This window comes from Parasteatoda tepidariorum, chromosome 2 (assembly GCF_043381705.1).
Source record: "Parasteatoda tepidariorum isolate YZ-2023 chromosome 2, CAS_Ptep_4.0, whole genome shotgun sequence".
Taxonomy (NCBI): domain Eukaryota; kingdom Metazoa; phylum Arthropoda; class Arachnida; order Araneae; family Theridiidae; genus Parasteatoda; species Parasteatoda tepidariorum.
Genome location: NC_092205.1, coordinates 44,608,800 through 44,635,635, shown reverse-complemented (window position 1 = coordinate 44,635,635; position 26,836 = coordinate 44,608,800). Strand labels below are relative to the sequence as shown.

At 26.5% G+C, this 26,836-nt stretch overlaps 1 protein-coding gene across 4 annotated transcripts; it reads left to right on the top strand.

Moving 5' to 3' along the window:
- Nucleotides 1–45: 45 nt before the first annotated feature.
- LOC107440483 (probable splicing factor, arginine/serine-rich 6) lies at nucleotides 46–26,082 on the top strand. Of its 4 annotated transcripts, none has more exons than XM_016053409.3 (11): nucleotides 46–331; nucleotides 4,969–5,004; nucleotides 6,971–7,023; nucleotides 12,077–12,163; nucleotides 17,026–17,073; nucleotides 19,766–19,786; nucleotides 19,911–19,946; nucleotides 21,005–21,144; nucleotides 23,316–23,459; nucleotides 23,968–24,136; nucleotides 25,751–26,082. In XM_016053409.3, exons 1-11 carry the CDS (start codon nucleotides 211–213, stop codon nucleotides 25,901–25,903), a joined length of 1,008 nt encoding a protein of 335 aa, XP_015908895.1. In that variant the 5' UTR covers nucleotides 46–210; the 3' UTR covers nucleotides 25,904–26,082. The 4 variants fall into 4 exon arrangements, with proteins under 4 accessions (XP_015908895.1, XP_015908898.1, XP_015908896.1 ...); XM_016053410.3 differs by having other exon boundaries at nucleotides 51–325; XM_016053412.3 differs by lacking the exon at nucleotides 19,766–19,786.
- The last annotated feature ends 754 nt before the right edge of the window (nucleotides 26,083–26,836 follow it).

Below are 26,836 nucleotides of genomic sequence, written 5' to 3'. Positions count from 1 at the left end.
GTTTTCGTTAAACGTGATTGGTCCGTATTTTGGATTGAAACGGTTGCCTTGACAGTTACAGTTAAAACGAATTAAATGTAGTATTTGTTTTCTGTGGTATTCGATCGCTTATTCGCGATCGCAACACTCGAATTATGTAGGACAAAAAGTCACAACTTATAAAATTTTAAATGCAAACTCATTGTAAAAATTAAACTAACATTCCACAATATGTCAAGTCGAGCCCAATTATTTATAGGAAGGCTTCCTATTGATATTCGTGAACGCGACGTAGAACAAGTGTTTGAAAAATATGGTCGATTATTAAGATGTGATGTAAAATACGGTAAAGGTCTAGTTGATCGATTTATTTATTCTTTTTTCTTAATTTTATTTCATTTTGATAAATTTTATTTCATTTCCATTGATAACACGTTGTTATTGCTGTATAATTAATACCTTTTACATCTAATAATGTTACTATTAACATTTGATATAGTATTATTCTAGAAGCATATATGAATATTCGCATTTGTAGTGATGCTTATATATAATTAATTTTACGATAATAAGTTAAGCTTATTTATAGAATAATTGTTGCGCATCTCGTTTGAAAATAGGTATTAACCTCAAACAATATCACCCCTTTTGTTATATAATATCTTTTGTGACCGTTATAATAATACCCTAGGTGTTAAGTTGTTTTAAGACTATTGCAAATTAAGGATGATTATTTTTCTTTTCATTGGCAAAGCGTTAAAAAAATCTGTCATTTTAATTTGTTAAAAAAATTTAAGGTTACCATTTTCTTATTCAGCACTGACTTAATCATCAATATAAAAATTTATATAAAACATACATTTAGAAATTAGATTATGATGGATGCATTTAACGTAGAATAATTAAACCATATCCAATAGAAATGATTCCTAAATTTGTTAAAATTATGTATCTTATTTTATAATTCTTTAGGATTTTAACTTTTTATTCCAGTTTGATTTTATGAAAGAAATATTTGACATAAAATGATAAAAGAAATTATTAAATAAATTACATCTCTTAAAATGTGAATTAAACCAGTAGGAAATTCAATTATGAAACATTCAACAACCATAAAACTATTAAAGGATTAACAACAAAAGCTTCTCAAAAGTTTGAATTTAGAAATAAATAAATTTGGAGCAGCTCCAAAAACTGCCATGTAACAGGTCCATTTGTTACTTTACTTTTGGATTTTCATATTAAACCTGACTGTTAAGATAAATTGAGATACATTTGATTCATAACACTAAATTTCTAAGCAATAAACATTTAGGATAAATCTGAAATTGGAAGCACAATATAAGTACAGTTATACCTCGAAGAACGACCATCTCGTTGTGACCTCCTCTATTTACGACAATTTTTGGAAGGCGCATAATTTTTTACATAAGCTATGTATTGAAGAAAACCTTTAAGAGAGACCATCAAAATCTTTTCCACCGACTGGGCAAACCTCCGTACCAAATGCAGAAAAAGTCAAATAAGGAAACACAAAAAAGATATTAAAACAAATAAGTAGATTGAAAATATTTGTGAGTGGCTCTTATTTAGCAAGCTCTTATAACGATCTCTGATAAGGATTAACCGCTTCATGTTATGCTTAGTGAGCACTAAAAACTATAATATCAATTTAAAGTGGAAAAGATAAGTTAGAAGAAAAATTTATTTCAGAAAAAACTAAGCAATTCTAGCAAACAAACCTCTTATTTTTTAAAGTAAATTGTCATGGTACGAAGTTAAATGCAAACTTGAGCAAGAAGCATATTTGCTTATTTATTTAAAGTATTTCTATCATTCATAATTGATAAATTTGTTTTAGCACATAATTATTTCAATAGGGGTCATTTTTATAGATGCTAAATTTTCAGATCCGGTTTTCATGAAACCGATACAAGTGGCATTTCCGCACTAAGAAAATGATATTGAGTAGTGAGAGTAAACCTCTAAGAACGACCAACCTCTATGTGCAACCATTTTACTGTGGAACACAAAGTGGTCGCTTCAGAAGCGTTTAGATTTAGTTAGATGATGGAGCAAATGATCTAAACATATAATAATAATTCCAAAATTGAAAGCTAAGATCGGAAATGTTTCAAATAACAATTTTTAGCAAGCTATAGTCATGGTGGATTGTGGTGAAATAAAAAAGAATATTTAAATTAATTAACAGTTGCACATATTTGAAACATTCTACTATTATTGGCTAATTTTGAAAATGACATGTTTTGTCATTTATGTCAGCATTTTGACATTTATATCGGTAGATGTGTAAACAATTATCGATTTAAAATGGCTGTAAAAACAGGGTTGATAATTTTGCTGTCAAAAATGTGTTTTGCCAAGTGCTAGAATAAATAAAGTTTCACGTAATCCATAGACATGGCTTTAGTTAAAAGGACATAATTTTTTTGCAGTTTTGCTTATCTAAATCTCTTAGTCTAATCTAATCTAATTATCTAATATATTTATATTTAAAAACTATTTTTTTTAAATAGATGTCTTTTTTATCATCCTGTAATGCAGAAATTAAAACATTTTTTTAAAAAAATATTGTGAAAATAAAAGGTTAATTTTTGAACAAATTTAGTATTTTTTTTTTAAGAAAAATTATTATTTTTTAAAATTGCCATATTTATCCTTATGCATAAATATTATTTATCAGTATTAAAAGCATATTTATATTTAAAGGATTAGGTATTCACTTTTGTTGTTCAATGAATTGTGGAGCTTCAAAAATTATAAACCTTTTCCTATTATATTATATTATTTTCTTTTAATAAGTTATAGTAAATTGTATAAAAAATATCAAATATTTATTGATACATGTAATTATCATGTGTACAATGGTTACATCTATAGAATTTTTACCTTTTACCAAAGTTCAAGGTTTTGGACAGTTTAGGACAGTTTTACCCAGTTTAAGACAGTAAAACCCACATGTCCTGTCCAAAACCAGTTTAGGACATCTAAAACCCCGACCCTGCTTAGATATATTTTTGCTTATTAGTGACAAGAGTAAATCTATCTTATTTCAATAACTATTTATAAAATGGGAAAAATAAATCATATTTATTAGATGACAATGTGACATTACTATAAAAATTGAAAGGTAACAGAAATAACTCAATACCAATTATACCTCTAATGCAATGAATCATACAGGTTTGTGTGCTGAGTTCTGCGGAGGAATAAAAAAGTGCACAGTTTTGCACACTTAACACCATAAAAACTTATGAAAATTAGTAATATTATGAAGTAATACTCTCATTATCAAAATAAGAGGAAAATTTGTAGTTTATAAAAAAAGTAAAGGTATGTTAAAAGACAATCTCTGTGTTTTCTTTTGAAAAAGAGTAACAAGAAATGATTAATTGATAAATAACATGAAATCTTTTTTCTATAATTTAATCCAAAATTATGCGAAAATAAACTTTTAAAGGTGCATTTTTTTAAGTAGAAAATATTTGTTTCAGAAATAGTTTTAAAATCACTTGAAAATTTATTAATTTATGAAATAATTAAGAGTTAACTGTATTATTGTGCATTTGATTTTCTTAACTGCACTAAAATGTGATCAGCAACCAGATGCTCATTTAATATACAAAATTTTGCACACTTATAAATATCTAAGATCAAAACAAAGCCATTGTAAATTGATGTAATTTTTTTTTTCTTCTTCTCTAGTTACTTTTGTTATGTAATATGAATAAATAAACCCTTTTAAAGTTAAATATTAGTGTAAAAAAGAATGAAAAAGTAATGAATTACTGACGCTAAATATTTAGAATGAAGTAAAAAAAATTATAGCAATAAGTTCTAAATTGATGTTTTTTAAGAATCTTGACCGATGAGAAATTTAACCTTTATTTCTGTGATAATTAACCATATTTACACTTCTCCTCATGAATAGTATTTTGATTGGTAAACTACCAGAAATTTGTTTTGATTCTTACAGATTCAATAGGTTTCTTATTTTTTACACTCTGTGCCCTATGGAATATTTTGCCATAGTCTGTGTTTCTTATACAACCTCAGGGTTCGTACAGACTCCTTATACTCCTTGGAAATAAAAAACAGTCTCCAAGGAGTACTTGGAACTACTTATATTTCCAATTTAGTCCTTAGAAACTCCTTAGATTATTGCATTGCATAGATGAACTTACTAAGTCTGCTGATGAATTTGCTGTCCAAGCAGGGAATCGAAATGATATGACTTAGCTGTCAAAATCTAATAGTTTAAGAAGAACTTTAAAAAGAAAAGAAAAAATAATAATGAATTGCAAGAGTTAGAAGAAAAAAATAACAGCAAATAATTTAAATTGTACATGTTACAAGCTAACTTAATGATTTACTGTGATTTTTCTTTTGTATAAAATGCCATAGATTTTCTTATATATTCAAATTTAAAAATATAAGATTGGTAGGTTTTTATGTTAATCTAATATCTGTACTATGTAACAAGATTTAGTAAAATATTTGAAACTGGAAAATGTATTTATGTGTGAAAGTGATAACTTTATTTATTTTTCTTTGATGAAGTTTAACAAAGTCAAAATTTATTTCAAAAAGGCTAGAGAAAATATCTTATGCAAAATATACATTTTTGCAAGTACTTTATAATAACTGCTTTTTAATTTAAAAAAAAATACTGTCTAGTTATCTTTTACACAAAGTTTTTAAATTTTGGAGTCCTTGGATTTCTTCTGCTGATCTCTGTATGAACCTGCTATGCCACTGTATTTTAAAATGTTTTCTGTAAATGTTAAGAAAAGCCACACAAATGAAAGAAAAGTAAAAAAAAAAGGGGGGGAGGGGTGAAGTGTTTATTTTTAGAGGGTTTAATTTTCATTTTGAGATATTGGCAACTCTTAATTATTTACTGATTAATGTTTTAAGATTTTTTTTCCCTATTGGACAAAGAATTAATATTCATTTAACTCTATTTAGGAATGTATGGATCTACTGGTCGAAGAGGTGCTGGAAGTAAGTTTTAAAATATTTCTTTATTATTACAAGAAATATTTGATTTAATGTTTTATTCATGTGTAATATATTCATATGTAATGATTTAAGGTCTAATTTTCAATCTCACTAAAATATGGTGCATAGCGGTTTTAAAAAGTGCTTAAATGTGCTTATTCTCGATTTCGTTTTTTAAAGGTGCTTTTTTATTGGATGTTTTTAAAAAGTGCTTAATTTTCCCTTTTCAAAATTGAGTTTTTTTTCTTTTCTTTACCATGTCGATTATCGCCACATATTATGCAAAAGCGTGGTTTTCACATTGTTCTATTAATTTTTTCACAATTCATTCCAACATAATGCATTATGAAAGCGCCAATCATTTTACATGTTTGACAAAATACTTATGGGTCTGCATGTACGTCTACTGAGTTTGCTTCAGTGCGATTCTTACTCTCATGTGCAACTCTGCTGCATTGTGCGTGATATTCTCAATTTCAAACTTCATCCCCCCCCCCCTCCCCCTGTAATCAAACCAAAAAATCTCTCAATCTTTTTATGGTGGCTAATATAATCAACAAAACAAAAAGTTTATTGTCAGAAACTAGTTATTTTATCATGGTCATGTAAATTCTTTGAAAATTATTTTGCATTTTGTTAATGTATATAGCGCTTAAAAATATTTTTGAGTGTTTAAAAGGTGCTTATTTTTGTTGAGGATTTGGCTACACACCCTGATAAAAAAAGTTGACATCTTCTCGATTGGCGATGTCAACAAAGTTTTCTGGAATGTTTCCATATTTTGACCAGTCGTGCCAATTATAATCTCCAAGGCACCAAATGGATTTTAAATGTAGAATTTTATTTATTTATTTATTTTAAATTTTCTAAAATGGCCATGAATTATACAATTCAGAATGGTCCTTTTTTTGGGATTTTTTTTATTTATTTATTTTTTCTGGTCATAGCCCAGAAGTCGCCAGGATTTGGCGATTATTCATAATTTTAGGGCTTATTGTTTAGAACTTGAATATTTATAATTTATTATGATGTTGATTTATAGATTTTACTATTTTTATTTTGAGTTTTCAGTTTTTGAATTTAGTTGTATAGCCGAACTATCCTTGTGGCAGAATCACGGCAACATTGTCGCAGAACGTTACAGAGTTCTTGCAGGAAGATATTTCTTTTGGGAAGAAAAAATTTTAGTTTTCATTTCTTAATCGAAATGCGCATTTAAATAATAACTTATTGTGGCATTAAATTTACGCCGATAGTATCGTAAATCCGTAGAGTGGTTCGATTATATTTTCGGCAATTATTGATTTTCACGTGGTTTTTAATTATCCCAATATATTTCAGACGATATGGGAAATTCGAATCTTTCATTTGAGTATTTACTTTTTAAGACACCGCTACTATCTATTTTTTTGGCAATTATTGCTTTTGACTTCCATATAGTTTATAAAATCCGATACTATTTATTACAACAATCAAATCTTGAAACGAACCGCTAACTTGAGTAACCCCTTTTGAAGAGTCCAATTCGAGTGACGTCGTCAATTTGTTTTTCGGTAATTACAGCTAGGATTTCATGATTTTTAATTATTTTTTTTAATGTGATGATTTTCAGAATGCGATATTGGAAAGAATAAGTGCGGTTTTCTCCCCAACAAAACGCAATATTATCGCCCATAATATTAGAATAAAAAAATATTACACATTAAATGAAGATAATTCTATGTTTTTTGTTTTGTTTTTGTGAACACAGCATTTTTTGTTAATTTAAATCGGTACATAGTTCATAGTTGCAATATTATTGAAACAGTAGGATATGAGTGCTAGAAAGTTTAGTCGCAGAAGGCCTGAAAAAATTCTGCCAAAGGGCGAACTATAATCAAAATATAAAAGCATATTTTTCATCATATGTATGTTTTTGTAATTATTTTAGCACAAAATATACTTAAAATTTTTTTTATTTTGTTTCAAGGAACTGGAATGGCTTATGCTTTTGTTGATTATGATGATAGACGAGATGCCGAAGTAAGAGCATTTCAAACAAATTTGATTTTTTTTTCTTCTTGTTAATGAAATTTACAATGCAATGTAATTATGTCTTTGATAAATACATAAAATTTAAACTCATTTTAGCTTTTAAGGATAAAATGTGTGAATTAATTTTGTCTATTTTTAATTTTAAATTTAGAGATTGCCTAATTTAATATTTGGTAAAGCTTTTTGATTTTTATTAACACTTTAATTTTTAATATTGAAAAATACATGCTTTATTCTTTATTGAATTCAGAATTTTGTTAGTATTTTAAGAATAAGTATTATTGAATATTCAAAAATGTACTTTTTGTATAAATTGTGTTAATATTCTACCAAATTTACTTAAGATTGGCATGCATGCTTTTTACTAGACAAAATAGCAAAAACAGATATTTATCACAAAAATGTTTTTTTTTCTCGCAGTTAAATAGAATTATTGCAACGGTAATTTGTTAATTTGCTCTTTAAAACTAATTCAGCCAAAACTGAATAAATTATATTTTATTTTTTAAATTTCAGTAAGTACTGAATTTTAAGAGATTCAACCTAATGCAGTAATTTAAAAAATGCAATAAAGTAGCTTAAAATATTAAAAGCTTAATATGCAAATGTTTTGCATTTTTATCTGTACATATAATAAATTTGCAATAATTTATTACTTCAAAAATTATTTACAAATCTAACTAAAATTTCATTTTCATTATTGCAATTTAGAGTTTGTTATTTCAACATTGCATTAACAACAAAAAAAAACTTTAATTTTATGATTATTGTACACTTTTTTTTAGTTTAAATATTTTTAAATTCAATTAACAGGGCAAAAAACATTGAAAATTTATTTTTCGATAAGTGAGAATTTAAATATGTTCTTATGTCTGAATTTAGATCTGTTAAAGAATTGTGCATCAATTTTTAATCTGTTTCAGCTAACTTTTTTAGCTAGGTTTATCGTTATCTTGACAAAAGTACATTTTTGCAGAAAGACTGGCCAACCTTTAATTTGAATGAAAATATTGAAAAACAAAATTCTAACTTCAATGGCAACCCATCCCTTTTTAGTTTATGTAAAATAATTCTATATTTGATGCATATGTGTTTTCAAAATAAAATTTATTTATTCGTCAATCGGTTTATACTACTAAACAGTAAACTTGTAATGACAAAATTAAAATTTTGATTGGGAAATTTTTTATTTTATTATTTTTTATTGCTTATGAAAATTTTCTCAAAATGTGTTCTTAGTTCTAAGCGATTGTTAGCTAAATATAATTAATATTAAGAAAAATAATTTGAATTGCTATTTCTTGTAAATTGTTATAACAATAGTTATGTAATGTTATTTTGTATTTTTCTGTTGAGATTAGTTTCTTACATTTCTAATAAATTTTAATCAATGTTTAATATGTTGTAGAAAAATAATAAACTGAATAACTTAATTTCACAAAATATAATTTTTTTTTTTATCCTGTTTCATAATTATTCATTTTAACTGTTCTGAGAATCCTCTTGGACAGAATCCAGTTCCTAACTGCTTCCACTTCTATGAACATGCCTGTTCCTTGTGCCACAACAATGTTTCCATAGAAAAGAGCCTATAAGCCATTAAAGAACATCTTGCCGATCATAAAAAATGGTCCTTCCGATACGGATCCAAAAATTCTAGCCTCCCATTCCTAATGCTCTTCAGGTTACCAAAGGTCTTGTGTGCATTCTAAATCCAAATGCCTTATCTCTGTTCCGGCAAGACCAAAAGTATTGCCTTTGCCAATGCCTTGTAGTCCTTTCCGTATTATTCCCTTAGTCAACTATATGCCTAAGCATCTTCAACTGAAGCCAGAATAGGTATTACATTTTGTTTTTACATTTTAAAGCAGCAAGGTTTAACTTTGTGGCTAATTTGAGTTACTTATTATTATTATTTTTTCGAATCAGCAAAGTAGTAACAGAAGTTTCTATTCATCAAAGAAACATTGGGTTTTAACATTAGCATATTTATCAATTTATAATTGTGTAATTGCCTTTTAATTTTTTATGTCTATTCGCTACTTAGTAGTATATGTTTTTGTTTTCTTAATTGGATATATTTAACAAAATCAATAGTTTTTATTGTTCACCAATAGTTAAAACCCTTGTGTAAAATATTTTTTGCAAACTTGGTTTTCAAATTATTTGAAAGAAGTTTAATTTTAAATTTGTTATTTTTAAAAGAAGCTTGCATCTTGTCCAAACTACTTTTTTTTAAAAATTAAACGTATTTTATATCTTGGAAGAACTCACTTTAACTTTTGTTGCCTTGTACAGTTGTTATGGGCTGTGTGTATTATTTGTCTGTTTAACAGAGCATCAATAGTAATGGTAAAGTTTTTCACTTACTTGAAAATATCAGTTACCTCATATTTCCTTAAATTCACAGATTTATTTTAGGGATATCAAGAAAAATATATTAGTGTGTTAAAGATTAAAATGTATTGATCAATGAGAAAGTTAAAAGTTTGATTTTTAAAATTATATTAATCTTTAAAACAATGAGCAAAATTTCTTCTCTTTTCCAATCTTTTACAGAGATCTTAAATCATTGGTCTTTTATCTATATATGTGCACTGATAGGATCCTTAAAATAATGAGATCATGCTTTAGTGAATTAGTATAAAACACAGATACAGTTTCACAATTGCATATTTGCACTTTATGCAATTTTGTAAGCAAAAGAAAAATTGTTTATTTGTTTTAAGATAGTTTCAAACTTGACATATTTTAATTCTTTTTAAAAACACATTATCATTAATTAGTAATGGTGGTAGTTACTGTATATATCGTTTTATAAGTTGATCCTTTATTTTTGATTTGCATTAAATTCTATGAAACTACAAAATTTTCTCAAGTTAAAAATATCTCAGGTTATTCTTTCTGATGATGATGCATTTGTCCTCAAATAATATTGTAAAATCCTTTTAAAAGTGTAGAATTTCAATTTCATTGGATGAGAATGGGGTCTATTTTTTATGGGACCCAGGAATTTAAATTTGTAACTTCATGGTATGTTTTGATTGTATTATATTTTTTGAAATGTCCTTGAATGAATTATTGAAACTTTTTTTTCCTGAACGTAATTTAAATTATTGTTTCTGAAAAACCAAATAAAAATAAGATGAGAAAAAATGCGAATTTCTCAAATTTTAGTATATTTACAGTTGAAAGGGGTAAATCGATACAGGGTTATTCATGTCTAGGTATTTATATTCTATATATTATTTATAATGCATCTATATTTCACGATCAATGAATGTCCAACATTATTTAAGTAGATCCTCTGATTTTCGTCAAATTTTGAGGGTTTGAAAAGTTGATTTTTACGTCTAAATGTGTGGTAAATGTTTTAAATCAGATTTAATAATGTATATTAAAATATATTTGAAACAGAAATGAGGAAAAAAACATAAACATGAGGGGGAGATTCAAAATTGCCCACTTTTTTAAAAAAAAAATTTTTATACAATCTCCCTAGAGCTATCAGTGTTTCATCTTTCCGATTGTTGACGGGGCACGATTACTTACAGGTGCACTTGCACCATGTTGGTCTTTCTGACTCTCCTAACTGCACTCTATGTACAAATAGGGCCCATATGAATGGCGGGCATCTATGGAACTGCTCTGCCCTCCAGGAGGCCGTTTCAAGACGCTCTCCGACGCTGGACATATTTCTTTGTTATATTGGACTGCAAGACTTCTCATGCTCGAGAGAGCAAATGATGGACGTAATTAAAAATAATAATAATAAATATTTTTTATACATATTTTTAATTTTTTTAAATACATTTTGAAAAACCTAAAAAGAAATTATTTATTTAAAGTTTTGAATATTGTCACAAGTTTTGCTGCCTTAGTAACATCCAAACAATTTTTTATTTTACTGTGCACTGTGCTGAGAGCGTTTGTTCTAATCCTACAGTTCGACATGCAACTGAATGCAGCTGTTTGTTATAACAGGAACATTTCATCAATAGCTATAACCACCAAGATAATAGGGAATGTTTGTGTACTTAAGTTCTCTTAATTCTTCAGAAGAAAGTTTAATGTTAGCAGCTTCAGAAGTGGAATGTGCTGTTGTAAAAGTGTTTGAAATCCATATAAATTTTCACCCAAAAAAAGGCTCCACGGGCTAGTTGGAAACCACTGCTCTTAACTGAATGGTTTTTAGAGTCATATGTGTTTCAAACTGCCTTCTTTTTCATTTTATAGATAGAGTATTTAGTTAAGTGTTATGTTTGAACTTGCTTATGCTGGGAAATAAGTCTCCTATTTTGAAAGGTCCTGCAAAGCAACAATATTTTCATTATATTAGTTTTTATGCCATACTGTAAGCATTTGCTTAAAATGAAAAATTAGCGTTAGACATTTGTCAAATTAAAATAATAATTTGTTTCAAGCCTAAATTGCTTTTTACAAAAATTATTAAAGTGCTGAATTGAATCATTTAATTTTTTTATATTTATAACATCTTAGAGGCTTATATTCTAGAGCAAAACTTCAGCCCATGTGTGTTGTCAGCAATATTCTTCAAATGTCCTCCGTGGCATTATTTACTTTATCAAATATACATGCAAAGGTTTATGCACTATACTAAATTAAAAATAAAGCATATTGAAACAAATCCACCTTTTAAAGGCTCTGAAACATGTCCAACTTTTGAATAAATGTCCATTTAATAAATTTAATCATGGATTTATATTGTATAAATTTTTTTCTTTTCAAAAAAAAAATGTTTTGATATACTTTTTTGTTATGAATTCACACAATGATCTGTCTTGGGAGTAAGTTCGTATTTATGTAAAGTTATATGATTTGTTTAGAAGTTATTCATGTGTATTACCCTTCAAACTTTAAGCATTCAAATTGTAAAAATGTTTTATTGTAGTTTTTATCTTAGAAAAAAATTATTTAAGGCTCAGTTGTCCAGTTATTAAGTAGTCTCAGTATTTAACTTTTTTTTTACGCTGTTATTTTTATTCTAATCACTTTTTTATACTTTTCCCCAATTTTTTAGGATGCTATTAAGTATGAAAATGGCCGAGAAATCAGAGGTCAGAGCATAGTTGTGGAATGGGCTCGTGGGCCTTCATACCGTTCAGGGGTAAGGATTTGTTTCATTAGTTTAGTGTAAATATACATTAATTAAGCATTTCATTTTTGAGTATCCTTATATTGATAAATGTAGGCTAAGGGTAATGCACCTGAAAAATCTTAATGGCTCGTGATGAATGTTATATCCAATTTAAATTAGTAATGTAACGATTATTTGGCCACTATTTGGTATTCGGCCATTTTGCCGAATATTCAGCAACCTTATTATTTGGAAGATTATTTATCAACCAAGTTTTTTTTTTTTGGAGGGGGAGTTTTGATTGGTTTAATAATAAAGGAGAATCTGAATTTTTTTTCTCTTTACGATACATTATTAGAAATAGTTTTTGCACATATTTGTGAAATTCTGAAACTTGTTAATTCATGTTCTGAAATATGCTTGCGAAAGTGAAATTTGAAGAGTTGAAACTAGATTATTTTATACTGAACCGTGTGTTTTGTAATACTGATTTTTTTTTCTTTTTTTAATTCTATTAAGGCAAGTCGATTTCAACTTTTTTTCAACACTTTATATTTTAAAATGTGAGATTTTTTTTGTTTCCATTTTGTTTGTTTTTCTGTTGTAACTAAAGCGAAGCATGTTAATGAAGCTGTTTATTTTTGTTTTTTAAAAGCCTTTAAATGCACTTTTTTCATTGGGTGTTTTTAAAAAGTGCTTAATTTTCCCTTTTCCAAAATGAGATAATTTTTATTTACCATGTTGATATTTGCCTCAAATTATGCAAAAAGTCATTGTTCTATTTCAATCCTAATCTACTGTAACGTGTGAAAGCGTCTGTAATTTTACATGTTGGATGAAATACTTGCGGCTATATAAAATAATGCAGCTGGATTCAGTGGGAATGATTTTTGGCCTCTCCTGTGCAATTCTGCTGCATTTTGCAAGAGATTTTCAATTTCGGACTTCATTTTCTGCCTTCTGAAATTAAACAAAGAAAAATTCTAATTTTCGCTGATTATGAGGACCAACTAATCATTATCAGATTTTTTTTCCCCTTGTAGCGATACATTTATTTATTTCTCTTGTTAATTTCATCTTTGGTGATGCGTCATCGTCTTCGTCAGTGGCAAGCTAATGGCCTTCTTATGGTATTCTACTTATAGATCAGTACCATAATCTCTGAACTTAACTTGGGGATCATTCACTAATTATGTATTTTCATGTGGGTCCCTAGAACAGTCAAGAATCCCAAAACTTCATCACCTGAAAATTTCCATCTCCCTTTTAATCATTAAATGTAAGAATTAATGGAGAATTTTAAGTGTAATATTTTAACCTGAGGGTAAACTTTTATTGTACTTCATTACTTTTTTTTAACTATTGTATTACTTTTAAAATTTTCAGTACTCTTAAGTTGTTTTATGAGATAATATTTAGAGGCACGATTTTAAAAAAGTATGAAGTGAGGGGCTTTTAATATTTTAAATGCAGCAAAAAAATCTCATGTTTAGTATCATTCCAAAAAACTTCAATTCATCTTTTATGATTTTATTTATAAGCAATTGAGAAAAAAATTCAATTACCTCAGATTTGTTAAATATAATGAATGTAGAGTCGATGTAATAATTTAATTCTAACAAAAATTTTTAGTTTCAATACTCATTGTATTTACATTTCAAAAAGATTTTTAAAAATCATTTCATTAAAGAAATACTGAACCAAGTAACGAATAATAAACATATTTTTAAAGGTCATTTGCATTTCTAATGTGAATTTTTTGGAGTTTTCTTAGTTTGCTTAATTCTTTACATATCTTTATAAATTTTATATGATCGATAATATTAGAAATTAATGTTTTATTGAATATGCTTTTGTAAATAACTTAGACAGTCAATAGCCTTCTAAAATAATATTTAATTATAATTTTGAATGAATTTTTTTACATAATTAAAGTAATTATTAATTTAAAAATAGAATTGTTTTTATGGTGACTAATATAATCAGGAAACGATTTCTTTGTCAGAAACTAGTTATTTTATCATGATCACATAAAGTCTTCGGAAATTATTTTGTTAATGTATTTATGAAGAACTTTCAACAATAGGAGTAAGAAAAAATTTTTATTAGTGCGCATATGAAAAAAAATTTCACCTGAAAAAAAAATTTTTTTTTTTAGTGCTTAAAAGGCACTTCTTTTTGTTGAAAAATTTGACTACGGAGCCTGTAGTGATATAGAAAACTGCGATTCTGGACGTCACAGTTATATTTAAAAACTAATAACTTTTTCTTTTCTTTTGAATTTATTAACATGTTTTTCATTGTTTTTATTATGGCAGCATTTTTTAAAAAGCGTTTCTAATGAATGTTATTCTTTTATGGTAACTTTTTTCTAAAAGTACGGAAACACAAGAAAGTTAAAATAAGACTAGGTGTCTACCATCTTGGAAAATTCAAGAAAATTTGAATTTTTCTTTAGAAAATCTGGAAAAATTTGCATAAAGTAAATCTATCTCAAAAGATTTTTCCTTTTTTTATCGTTCAAAGGAAGAAGAAAAATGTTTTCAAATTGGCCTCAAATGCAAGTTTTCGTAAATGTTTTATGGATAAGTTTTTTTCTAGAAAATATTATTTTTTGCCTTAAAGTTTTCTTTTAAGAATTAAGAGGATTTTTTTTCCCTTTATTTACAACTTTTTTTTTTTAATAACTAAGTTTTTTTTCCTTAAAAATTTAAACTATCCTAATATTTAATTATCTTTATTATCAGTGTTCTCCCTAAGCGTTTTTAGAAAGGTGGCCTGCCCTGCCTGCTCTTTGATCCTAATAAATGCACCCTTTTTTATATAAGTAAGCCGCCATCCCTTAAAAACACAGCCTTTTTATTCATATTCCATTTTGAAAAAAATTTATTCACTGTTAAAATAATATTTACACCCATTTAAAATTATCTGTGTTAATAGGTTTATTTCTGATTACTATTACAAATCTTTTTAGTATCTCTTTTTTCAGGGTGGGATATTAATAAATTTTTTAATTGATTTTAAAATTATTTTTTAAATAAGTACCTTTTTTTTTAAAAAAAAAATTTTAAAAAAATAAAACTTTCAATGCTTATTTTCTTATAATTTTCACTTTAAATTATTAGATTGAAGCTTTAAAGTTGTTTATCATTTAACTTTTTTTTTTGTTTACTCTTTTTTAAAGAAAATTTATGCAACTAGAATGTTTTTTAGCATGCCATTCATTATTTTTATAAACTATTAACATTTTTCTTATTTTGATAATGAGACAGAATTACTTTTTGAAATATGCTCATAAAATAGTATAAGAGTGTAATTTAAAAATTGTTGAGGCTAAAATTCAGTTATTAGTACATATTATTACACTTCTTTAATAAATTTTTACAGTGTTAAGTTCTTTCAGAATTCAAAGTGTTCTTTTCAGAGGGAAACACCCTGCCCTTTTTTATTCCTAGGGAGAATTCTGTATTATCTTAAACATTTCTATTAATCTTTTTTTTTTCCCTTTACCCCATACTAATAATACAGCTTAGTTTTGATTATTTTTCAATAATGACTAAACTTCTATATAAAAAATATATGTATGTGTATATATATATATTTTAAATTGCTATTTGGCCCTTGAGTATTTAGTCGAATCACTATTTTTTACTTCTCTAATTTAAATGCTACGAGAGAAAATATAAGGTTAAGTGTTTATGCATAGAAACTCCCTATGAATTGGCTGGAGCTTATCTGTTTGTCTTTTCATTCTCAATGTGTTCACTTACCCATATTTTAGGATCTTCACTGTAAAAATTGGAATTCCAATACTTTTCCACCTGACTGTCTGTACCGTCAAATACAACTAATAACACCTAATTGCTGCTTGGGGAAAAATTGTCTATCCTTGGCTCTGTTATGTAAACGAAAGTCATTCAATGATTTAAAATGTTGCCTAACTACCCTTGTGATATTCAAAAAGCATACTATGTCGCATATGTTCATTCTCTATGTTTAGATAGCCTTTTTAGCATAAATTGCTAAACTAAAGCTTAAGCTTTGATGATTTACAAGTAAGCTAGTTTTTTTTTTTAAACTAAAGGGTCTTTGATTTGACATTAAAGTTCACAATAAGCGGATAAATAACAAATGAACATCCAGAGTTCTCGCTAGGAATTAAAAAGGGCTGGGCAAAATGCAAGTAGTAAAATATTTATATTTATGCAAGTAGTAAAATTGAATGAATTTTAATTGTTTTATAGAATTGTGAATTTAAAATATGGCTGCTCTTATTACCTAAAAAGAACAAAAGGCATTTACAAGTTGGCATTAATGATTATATTATCTAAACCAGAGGTGGCAAACGTTTATACACCAACGTGCCATTTTTTCTAAAAAATTGTTTAATGAGGTCATAGACGTGCCGTCAAATAATTTTGACTCCGTGATTATTGGGAAAATAATAATACTAAATACTATCAACTCAAAACTCTTTATTTACATTGAAAATAAATACATTGTGCCATGTCTCAGTTATACGCGTGAAGTAACTTCAGTGTGATTTCTGTTGTTGCAGATTAGATGACAAATAACTTATATTAGGTTGTAAGATGTTAGTTCAAGCAGGATTCATAGAACTGCCCTTTATTATTTTTCATAGAACTGCCCTTTATTATGCCTTCCTAATAGTTTCATAGAAAATAGTTTTCAACTATATTATATAGTTGAAAACTATTTTCTTAAATTTTAATTGAGTAGGAGAAATTTTAATTCATTGAAGTTAATTTATTTTGCTCTAGCTATGATAATTAGATGTTTGTAACCTTTTTTTTTGTTTATGGTTGAGTTGAGGCTCAATGTTTTTAATAATTTTTTAAAAATAAACTAGCAATTCTAAACTACTTTTATAGGGTGGTGGTGGCGGAGGATCTGGATATCAAAGGAATTCTAATTATAGAGTAAGTATTAAAAAATTAATAATTCTATTATTTTCTACATTAATATTTTTTTCTGCTAAAATTGCCATTTTAGTAATTATTGTTCAGTTGCTTTGTTCAAAATATGTGTGTTGATATGTTTAATTATAGTACCTTTTGTGTCAGTTATTATAAAAGTGTTGTTACATTGTAGGAATGTACTAAAGAGTGCTTACTGTGTCCCTGTGTCCTGCATTAGCTACTAATATCGTATAAATAAATTAATGTCACACTGTTAATAATTCTTCATATTTTTGTCAAACCATATCCTTTTTAAAATTATATTTCTAAATCTTTATGTTAAATATAGATTCATGTAGTGTATAGCATTCTCTTTAGAACGACTATTTATAGCTATTAATACTTATTAATAACTAAAGTAACTAGTTTTACTTCTAATTTTATATATTTAGTGTTATTTCAATGCCCATCAAAACCTCAAATCCATCATAACACTGTAATAATTTTTTCTTCATTCTCTTTTACATAAAATATCTTATAGAATATTTATTAAACATTTTTGCATTTTCAAACAAGATAAAAATAAAAAAAAGCTTTAATTGAAAATTATTATTTTGTAATTTATAGACAAATATAGCACATGGTCTATTCGCTTTGATGAAGAACAGCTATAATGATCCCCTAAATTTATTAGATAAAAAAGGTTGTGAAATATTGGTTGATTATCAATAATGTTATATTGTTTCATCCAGAATATTCTTAATTTTAAAAGGAATAAATTAAAAATATCTGTAAATATTTTAATGAAACAATAAGTTTATAAATTTTATTTTTTCTTTGAACTTTTTATTCACTAATTTTATAAAAAGTTAATAACGCTTAGGAATTTTATTTTCCAATTAAATTGTGGCTTTCGCCACAATTTAATTAAGTCAAGTTTTCTTAAAATCAGGCACGCTTGATATTGTGGAAATGCTCTAACTAAAGTTTTTTTTTTTTTTAAATTTAATTCTGTTAGATACATTTTTTTTAATTTATTTATTTTAAAAAAATTAATGGGATCAGAAGTGATGGTCTTGTATTTCTAGAATATTTTGTGCCTGGCACTTTGTTTAGGGTTGTACTACTTCTGTACTAATTAAAAGTGTATATTTACTTGTGTTTGATTTTTGGCTCTAAGTTCAAAGATTGTGTAATTTTCTTTGAAGAAGCGCAAAGCTTTCTTACATAGTTTTTGACCATCAACACTAAGATGTATATTTCTGTAACTATATGCTATGGAGACATACCTAAACAAAAAAAAAAAGCAAGATATGTGTGGTGTTGTTCTGCAGAAGAAAAATTAAATCGTGTGAAACAATAATTTTATGCAAGTTTACAGGTCATTAACTATCTCTACCAAAAGTTTCACTGGGAAATTTGTTAGAAAAGAACTCGCAATTATAACAAAATCAATTAACAGATTTATTATATATTTGATTACCTATTATATATTTGTGTGTAGCCCTAAACTTGAGGCTCATTTCAGAGTGGTTAAATGCAGAAATAATAAGCAGTAAGCTGGAAATTGTTTGAAATTTGTGGTTTTAGGTCAATATCTAATGTTGGCCTTTTTATCCAAAGTGAGCTTTAACTGTCACATTGAATTTACTAGGTGGGAGGGGCTAAAAGCAAGAAGAAAAAAAACTGATACATTTCTTCAAAGGCAGTTAAAGTGCATGCAGTCTTTCATGTATCTAGACCAAACTTAAGTTGATAAGAGTAATTATTTAAGAATTTTTATTCATAAAAAGTACAGTTTGTACTTATTTGTTGTATATCTAACATTATTGTATAGAGAAACATACTTTTTCGATTGTATAGTTTTTTACGCATATATTATAACTGAAAAGGTTCGATGTATCGATTTAACTTACTGGATTTTGCATTAACAAATATGTTTAAAGTAATTTTTTATTAAGATATGAAATATTCTCATACATAGTATGTTAAAACCAAAATACATGCTCATAATTTACAAAGATCAATCTTGATTTTTCTTAATTATTTTAATTGAAGATAGATAAAAAAAAAATTATTATCTTTGTTTTTAAATAAAATTAGAGTATATTATGTACTTAATAACTACAAATCTCAATTAATTACAATTCTATAAAGCTCAAAGATGGACATACTTTAGTTTTGTTTCTACAAACGCATACTTTCCTTGGTGTCTTAACACAGCGTGACACTGAGTCTTTCTTTATCACTTCAGTTCTTGTGATCAAACCAAAACTAGACTACAGTCTATCTGTTTTTGTACCATTTATTGTGCTTTATTCATGTTCAGCTTTATTGCCTATGTTTCTGTAGTATCTTTATCAAGCTCAGCTCAAAAATTATAGTTACTTTTAAATAGAGTAATAAAATAAAAGGAATAAAGCTTACACCTTTTCTGACCAAGGTGACTCCAAACGTATCATCATCTGAGCTTAAAGTAAAATTTTTATGTCAGATATAACAAATTACAATTACAAATTTACTTAATCCTTAAAAACTGAAAAAAATAGAATAAAAAATTAGCCCTATAATTTCAAACCACCATTTACATTGTCTTATTAACATCATTTATTGAAATAAGACTATGTTAGATACATAAAACATTTCGTTTTTACTTTGATTTTTAAAAATTCAGATTTTTTTCCTACCTTGTAATTTTTATATACTCTTTCAGGCTCCGTACAACAGATATCAGGTATGTCTTTGTATTCAAAATTTATGTTTAATTTATATTTGCTTTAATATTCATCTAAATATCAGCTGTAATCTTTTTCTAATGTTACTTTATTTATTGGAATTTTTTATTCCTTCCTTTTCAGAGAGAAAGCTATGGCCGTTCATCAGGATCTCGACAGGTGATTTCAGTTTTTTTTCTCCATTTATTTTCAAATATTAAGCATTTTTTAATGAGTAATAAAAATATCATTATTACTCATCAGTCACTTTTACTACCACATGTATTTTGACATCTACGACACTGGGAATTTAGCAATATTAATGTTGAAATCTTTTCTTTATAAATTTAGTTTTTTAAAGAGACAGAAAATATGCAAAGAAACCTATTTACTTTTTTCTCTCATTCCAGAAGATTGATGAGCTTATTCATCTCATTAGAAACTACTCAAAAAACTTGTAAAGTTACTTTAACACAAGGACTGTAACTACTCATAAGCAGTGACAGTACTTGTTTTCGGGGGTGCAAAATTTTCAAAGCTAAATGTTTTCTCATAATGCAGTTTTTTGGTTTGAAATTTCCCCGAAAATTATATATATTTATATTTTTCAAAATATTCTTAAACAAAGAAAAAAATTCATTTGATTTGACAGCATATTTAAAATGATTGAATTAAAAATTTATATTAATAGTAATAATTTATAAAACTAAATTTATGGGGTCCCATGTGGAAACTTAAGGAATTTGAACTAATTGACATACAGTTAGTTTTATATTTAACATAACAGAAAAGTCTTTTTTTTTTTTAACATAACAGAAAGTACTTTTCTCTTTTAACACAGCAGAAAATATTCTTTTCTCTTGTAACATAACAGAGAATATTCTTTCACTTTTGTCCATCAAGGTAATCCTCATTCTTTTTTCTTGTAAGATTTCCTACAGAAATTTCTGTAAAGCGATACGTTTTTTATAATAACATTTTGTAGGATTTTTTTTTAAAAAAAAAAGATAAAATTTACCCTTAGCTGTCTGAATTTCTCCCAAACCTCGCAATCATCATATTCTGCACCCCTGCTAGTTTTTACACAAGATTCAATGTACTTTTTGCAAATCTGTTAGCAAATCAATTATTTTATGTTTTTCCTCTGAGCTCTAATTTAAAATGGTCTGTTTCAAAATAACAGGCCCCTTTAGAGCAATTAATATCCATTTTTAATATTGTGTTGCAATTATTTTTAGAATAGTGAAGAATGTTATCGCTGTAGAAGAACAGGCCATTGGGCCAGAGATTGTCCAGAGGCATCCTCTTCATCATACTATCCTCGTTCTTCAAGAAATCGTTCTAGGAGTCGTTCTAGATCAAGATCAAGGCGCCAAAGGTGACTGATTCTCTTGATTAGTGTTTTTTTTTTCTGTATGAAGTATGTAAATATCAAATATTGTTCAATTAATATGACATCACTGAAGTATATTTTTATGAAAGATTTTGAATTACTTAGTTGTTGAAAAAAAATTATAAATATGTGAGAAAAGAGCACCATTAGTAGAAAAAGTTTTAGGAATAGTAATAAATCATTAGATTTGTTGAAATGAGATTCAAAAATGATTTAGGTTTAACAAGACCTTAACACAGAAGGTTTTAATGAAGAGTTTATTTTTAAAAAAAAAGTGTTGACTGTAGTTTTAAAGACGCTGGTTTATTTGTTTTCAAAGTAAATCTAAAACATAATTTTATTTTTCTTTTGTTTATAACAAACTATTTTTCAAATTTTTAAGAAGACTTCCTAATCTTTTAAAAACTAGAAAAGCTTTTATTTTTTCTTCGCTTTCTAAATTTATTAAAAGATAATTTAACAGTCCTGCAATTTAGTTTTTTAATTGTCGCGAAAATGTAACTTCACCTTTGCCTTTTCATTTTAAAATAGAACTAGTAATACCTTCGTGTTAATCAAAATTTAGTTACTTAAACTCGAACTTATTTAAGTTTGTTTATTTGTATGTAATTCCTCACGTGCCCTGTAATAGGGCGGGTCGAGGCAAATCTTTACCTTTATTTGTATGTAAAATCATTTTTATAACATAAACTTCAAAAAAATTTAATTACATATTTTAAAAACTCCAATGTTTTTCAAATTAAAATTATGATATTTCATAATTTTTTTAACCTTATCTATTGTGCAGTTATTTGATTTCAAATCTGTCTTTCAGTCTATATATATTTGTAATATGAATAAAATTTTTTAAATTGATACTTATTCACTCTACACGACAGCACTAGCCAGCATAATCAAGTTGCCTGTCTACAAGTGCGAACATATGTGCCTTTTTTGCTCCCACTTTCTCTAAAATAAAACTTACTTAATTTATTTAAAAATAAACTAGCTTTATTTTACAAAATGGAATCCCTTTTAATTGTCTAATTGTATAAAAAATTAATAATATGTATGTTTATATATATATATATCAGTATTTTTGATTTGGGCCAAAAATATTGCATTTGAAGACAGACTTGCCCTCTTTTGATAAACAACATTGAAATTTCAAAAAGTTTTGTTAAGCAAGAAACATTACACAAATTGAATAAAGTAGTTAAGGTATATTTTTCCTGGCTGATTTGTTGCTTTAGAATTTTTAGAACTCAAGAAAATTTATTGATGAAGCAAAGGAAAAAATATTAAATTTATCAATCATGAAATTTTATGAGGGTGAATTTATGTGCTATCTACTTATTTCTTCTTTTGGATAGGATTTTTTGCTATTTCAAATCATATGCAATGAAAGTTTTTATTTTCCTATCAAATTTTTTTGATTAATATCTCAGTGCATAATATTTAACATAATTCTTGATAATTAAAGAGTAAATAGAAAATATTTTTTTATTTTATTTGTTTATTCATTTTTTTTAAATCTAATTTTTGGCTGCAATATTTACTATTATTTTAAAAAATAACATATTAAATATTCCAATGAGGTCTTTGCTAGGATTGAATCTAAACTAATAAAAGTTCAATAACTAATGAAATTTTCAAACTACAACATTAGGACCATGCTCTGATTTGTATTTTATTTTATTAATTCTGTATATTAAGTAAGCAATTTTAATAAATAATTCAGCTATTTCTACTATGTAACATTAAGCTAAATCAAAACAGTGTAACATTAAGCTAAAACAAAACATATTATTTATCTTTTAATGGGTGATCCCATGGCTAACTTTGTATCAATTGAAGAAAGCATATAAATAAAGAAACTAATATATTGAACTAATAGAACAGATTTATTTATTGCATTTTTTTTTTGCTCATAAATTATATAATTTGGTTGCATAAAAAATAAATTGAAAATTTTTTTATTAATGTTATAGTGCTCAATTGCAGATATTAGTTGCTATACCTATGAACTTTTGAGGATTATTTTCTAGTGGTTTGAGTCTTATTTCAGTAGTTTGTGTCAAGCTCTGACTTTTATCATTACATCCTAGCAAGCTACCAGAATAGTGCATGAAAATAATAATATGCTTTTTTATTTGATTGCACATTTTTATTTTAAGGAGTGTGTCTGGGAGTCGCTCAAGAAGCCGTGATCGTGCTAGGAGAAGTTCATCAGACTATCGTCAAAAAAGTCGAAGCACAAGTAGAGAGAAGAGAACTAAGCCCAGATCAGCAAGTCGATCTGCTTCTCGCTCAAGATCAAGGTAATAAATTGTGATTCTGAAAAATCATTTATCTGTTTTTACATAAATTCTTATTTGAAAATAATGATAAAGAAATGCATTGCTTATACTATTAAATTGTTTACAAATGAAACATATACTGCTTCATAATTTTAAAATAAGATAAGTTAGAAATATGTGCTTGGTTAATAAGAATAAACACAGAACTTGCAAAGTTATCAAACATCATCGTCTTACTTAGTTTATATAATTGATTTGCTATTATGCTTTAACAATTTTTGGAATGAAAAACTGCAAAATAAATTATATCACAGAATATAATTTATTCTTTTTGACTAATTTTTTAAATATGTTTTTTTACATGTAGTTGAAACATATTCATAAAATTTACATAAGTAGTATTTAATAGAAATTTACAGATCTAAATTTCTGTTTGATTCTCTTTAGATCTCTCTGAATAATTATCTTAAATCTCAAAAATTTAATTATAAATTTATAGTTCTAATACTGTATATATGTGCCTATGCAGATCTGTTGAAGAAAGTCGTAGAAAAACTGAAAAACCCAAGAGGGGTTCTCAGCATTCACAGAGTAAATCTGCCTCCCGAAGTCGATCACCGAGTAAGAGTGCCAGCCGCTCGCCTAGCTATGCAAGAAAAGGCAAATCTCCTGAAAAAAATTCTGATAATTATGACTATGTAAGTTGCTAATTTTCCCTCAGTCTGTGTTAAAATTGTGTGTATGTATGTTTCTTATAAATGATATTTTTTAGAAAATTTACAGTATAGTTTTCATTACATCATAGGAATGGGAAATCGTGATTTTTTACACAGATTTTTATTTTATTAGAAGTATAAAATTACTTTTTGGGTAAAGTGTAACCAAATTTGCTACAAAACATTCTTTTGGCTAAACATGTCAAATATTTGGCAACTTCCACTTCATTCAAAGCTTCAACGTTTGTAATTTTTTCATATGATTCCATAAGATTGGTTTACCTGTTGAAGTAGGAAAATAATTAAGTGTTGTAATCGTAAGACATTAAAGATTTAAAAAATTAATTTTTAAGAATATAAATAATTTTAATTAAAAGAAATAATTTTTTTTTTAACTAATCAGTTTTTTAATTTATTTACAACTTTTTATGAATTGATATGTTTTTAATGCCAGTAGTGTTGCATTTATTGAATATTTTTGATAACAATTTTATAAATACATAAAATGCTTAAAGTTACCTCAAAAATTTAATTTCTTTCCTCTCATTGGCAATAAAAAAACTAATCTATAAGCTGCTCAGGAAAGATAAATTAAAAGTAAATTGTTCATATATATTGAATCTGTGAGTGCTGCCACTCCACAGGAAAAACCTGGATAATGTAGGAAATTTAAAAATCGCTTAAAATAACAGTGAAAATGCAGGAAATTTTATTTCTTGTTTTTGTCTTTTAAAAAATTTATCACTCTAAGTGCAATCCATGGGCTGTTTAAGGATATTTCAGCTATACCAAACTATTTCATTTACTATACCATAATTAAGGTCATATTTTTTTATTTATTGAATTAAAACTGATTTCTTAATATTCACTAATTAAAACATTGATAAAATATGTGAATAATTATTATTTATTGAAAACAATATTATATTAAAGTACTTAATATTTTGTACTTAAAATTTAATTATTACAAATTTATCAATGAAGTCAGTTCTTTTTATTCAAGCTCAACGCTATAATGAATTTTTGAAGACCAACACTAAATTTGTCATTTAACTACTAAAACAAGAATAAATTAGTATTTAGATTAGGAAACAAAACAAAAACAATTCTTAATTACTCTTGACAGAAAGTCTGTCTTGGTTATTAATGTAAACAAACTACATATATAATAATTTTCTAACATACGCTTGAATTTAACTAATCCTAAAAGTAAATGAGTTTAAATGAGATGTATTTATTAAACAGCTAAATACTTTACATACACCTAATGGTAATGTATAATTTAAAAGTTTCATGTGATTTTTTATTTCTATTTACTTTTTATTTTTTTTTATTGATAATCAAAATATTTACCTACATTACCTTATCTTATTATCTCCCTTGAATAAATCTGTAATATAATTTTTAAAGAAATCACAACCATGAGAATGTATTTATAAATTATACTGTATAAAAAATATTTTTGTCTTAAATCAGTGACTTATTTTTAGAAAAAACGCTTGAGTGATATAAATCATTGCTGATTGTGATTCCTCTTTGCTATTTTTTGGTACATGCCTGTTTACTGAACTTTTTTTTTTTTTTTTTAACTAATAGGATGACAAACAGACTGATGATAGAGAGTTTGAGCAAGAACGTAGCACAAGTAGAAGTCCCCATAAAAGCCACAGCCGTAGTGCAAGTAAAGATAATGATGAGCGATATGCGGATGATAGTGACCGCAGTGTGAGCAGAAGCAAATCTCGTTAAATCATTCTTTATCTTAATCCTTTCATATGTCATTTCACTGTGTGTTCTATACTAAATGATGTCATTCTTTACTGATATTTTTATCTTAGGACTGATAGCTTGTTATGGTGTTATTAGCAAGTAATCATGTAATGTGGAGTTATTACTATATGAATAAAGTAATTACTGTATGAATAAAATAATTGAGTCATTTTTATTTACCTCTTCTATTTGTGTATTGTTTTGTTGCCAATTATAGAGTGGACCACATTTGACCTAGTACGTAGTAGCTGACCCTGTCGAAAAGAATTTATTTCATTCTTTTAGTGTCATAGTTTTACACTAAGCAAAGAATATTTTCCTAGTGTTTTTACATCAAAAAATATTTTCATCTTCAAAAGCAAAATGAAGAATTGTACTATTTTGTAGATGGTTTGCTAAATAAAATATTGTTTATTTGAATTTTTAAAAATATTTAAAGTATGAAATGAAGTATATTTACAGTACATAAAATATTCTAGTAATTCATAAAATATCTTGTCCCCATGAGTACAGTAGGTTAGTATAAAGAGATTAGACATCAGGGACCAAATTTTTCTTCAACATCGTGTAATGGTTTATTAGTAAAAATTGTAAAATATTTATTTAATTAAAGTAAACATTTTAGTGCAAAAATGAAAATTTAAAGTGAAATCTTCTTATATATAAACTAATTTGAAAAGATTTGGCAATTGAACTTCATTCGTCTGTGGGAGAAAAATTCAACACAATAAAAAAAATATTATTATGAATTTGCCAATTTTTTAATGTACCTGTTATTAATTCATCAAAATATGACATTAACAACAATATTATATCAACAATCTCATTTTAAGTAAGCATCTGAAATATTAATTCCTTCAGGACCATGAACAGACAGTTCTGACTTCATGGCCTACTGTAATGCCCAGAGAT

What these genes read in the sequence shown, in the direction of transcription:
- LOC107440483 (XM_016053409.3), top strand. Translation starts at nt 211, where the DNA reads ATGTCAAGTCGAGCCCAATTATTTATAGGAAGGCTTCCTATTGATATT. An exon ending in GTTCATCAGGATCTCGACAG is followed by an intron (nt 19,947 to 21,004) that starts GTGATTTCAGTT and finishes AATTATTTTTAG; the next exon opens with AATAGTGAAGAATGTTATCG. An exon ending in TCAAGATCAAGGCGCCAAAG is followed by an intron (nt 21,145 to 23,315) that starts GTGACTGATTCT and finishes TTTTATTTTAAG; the next exon opens with GAGTGTGTCTGGGAGTCGCT.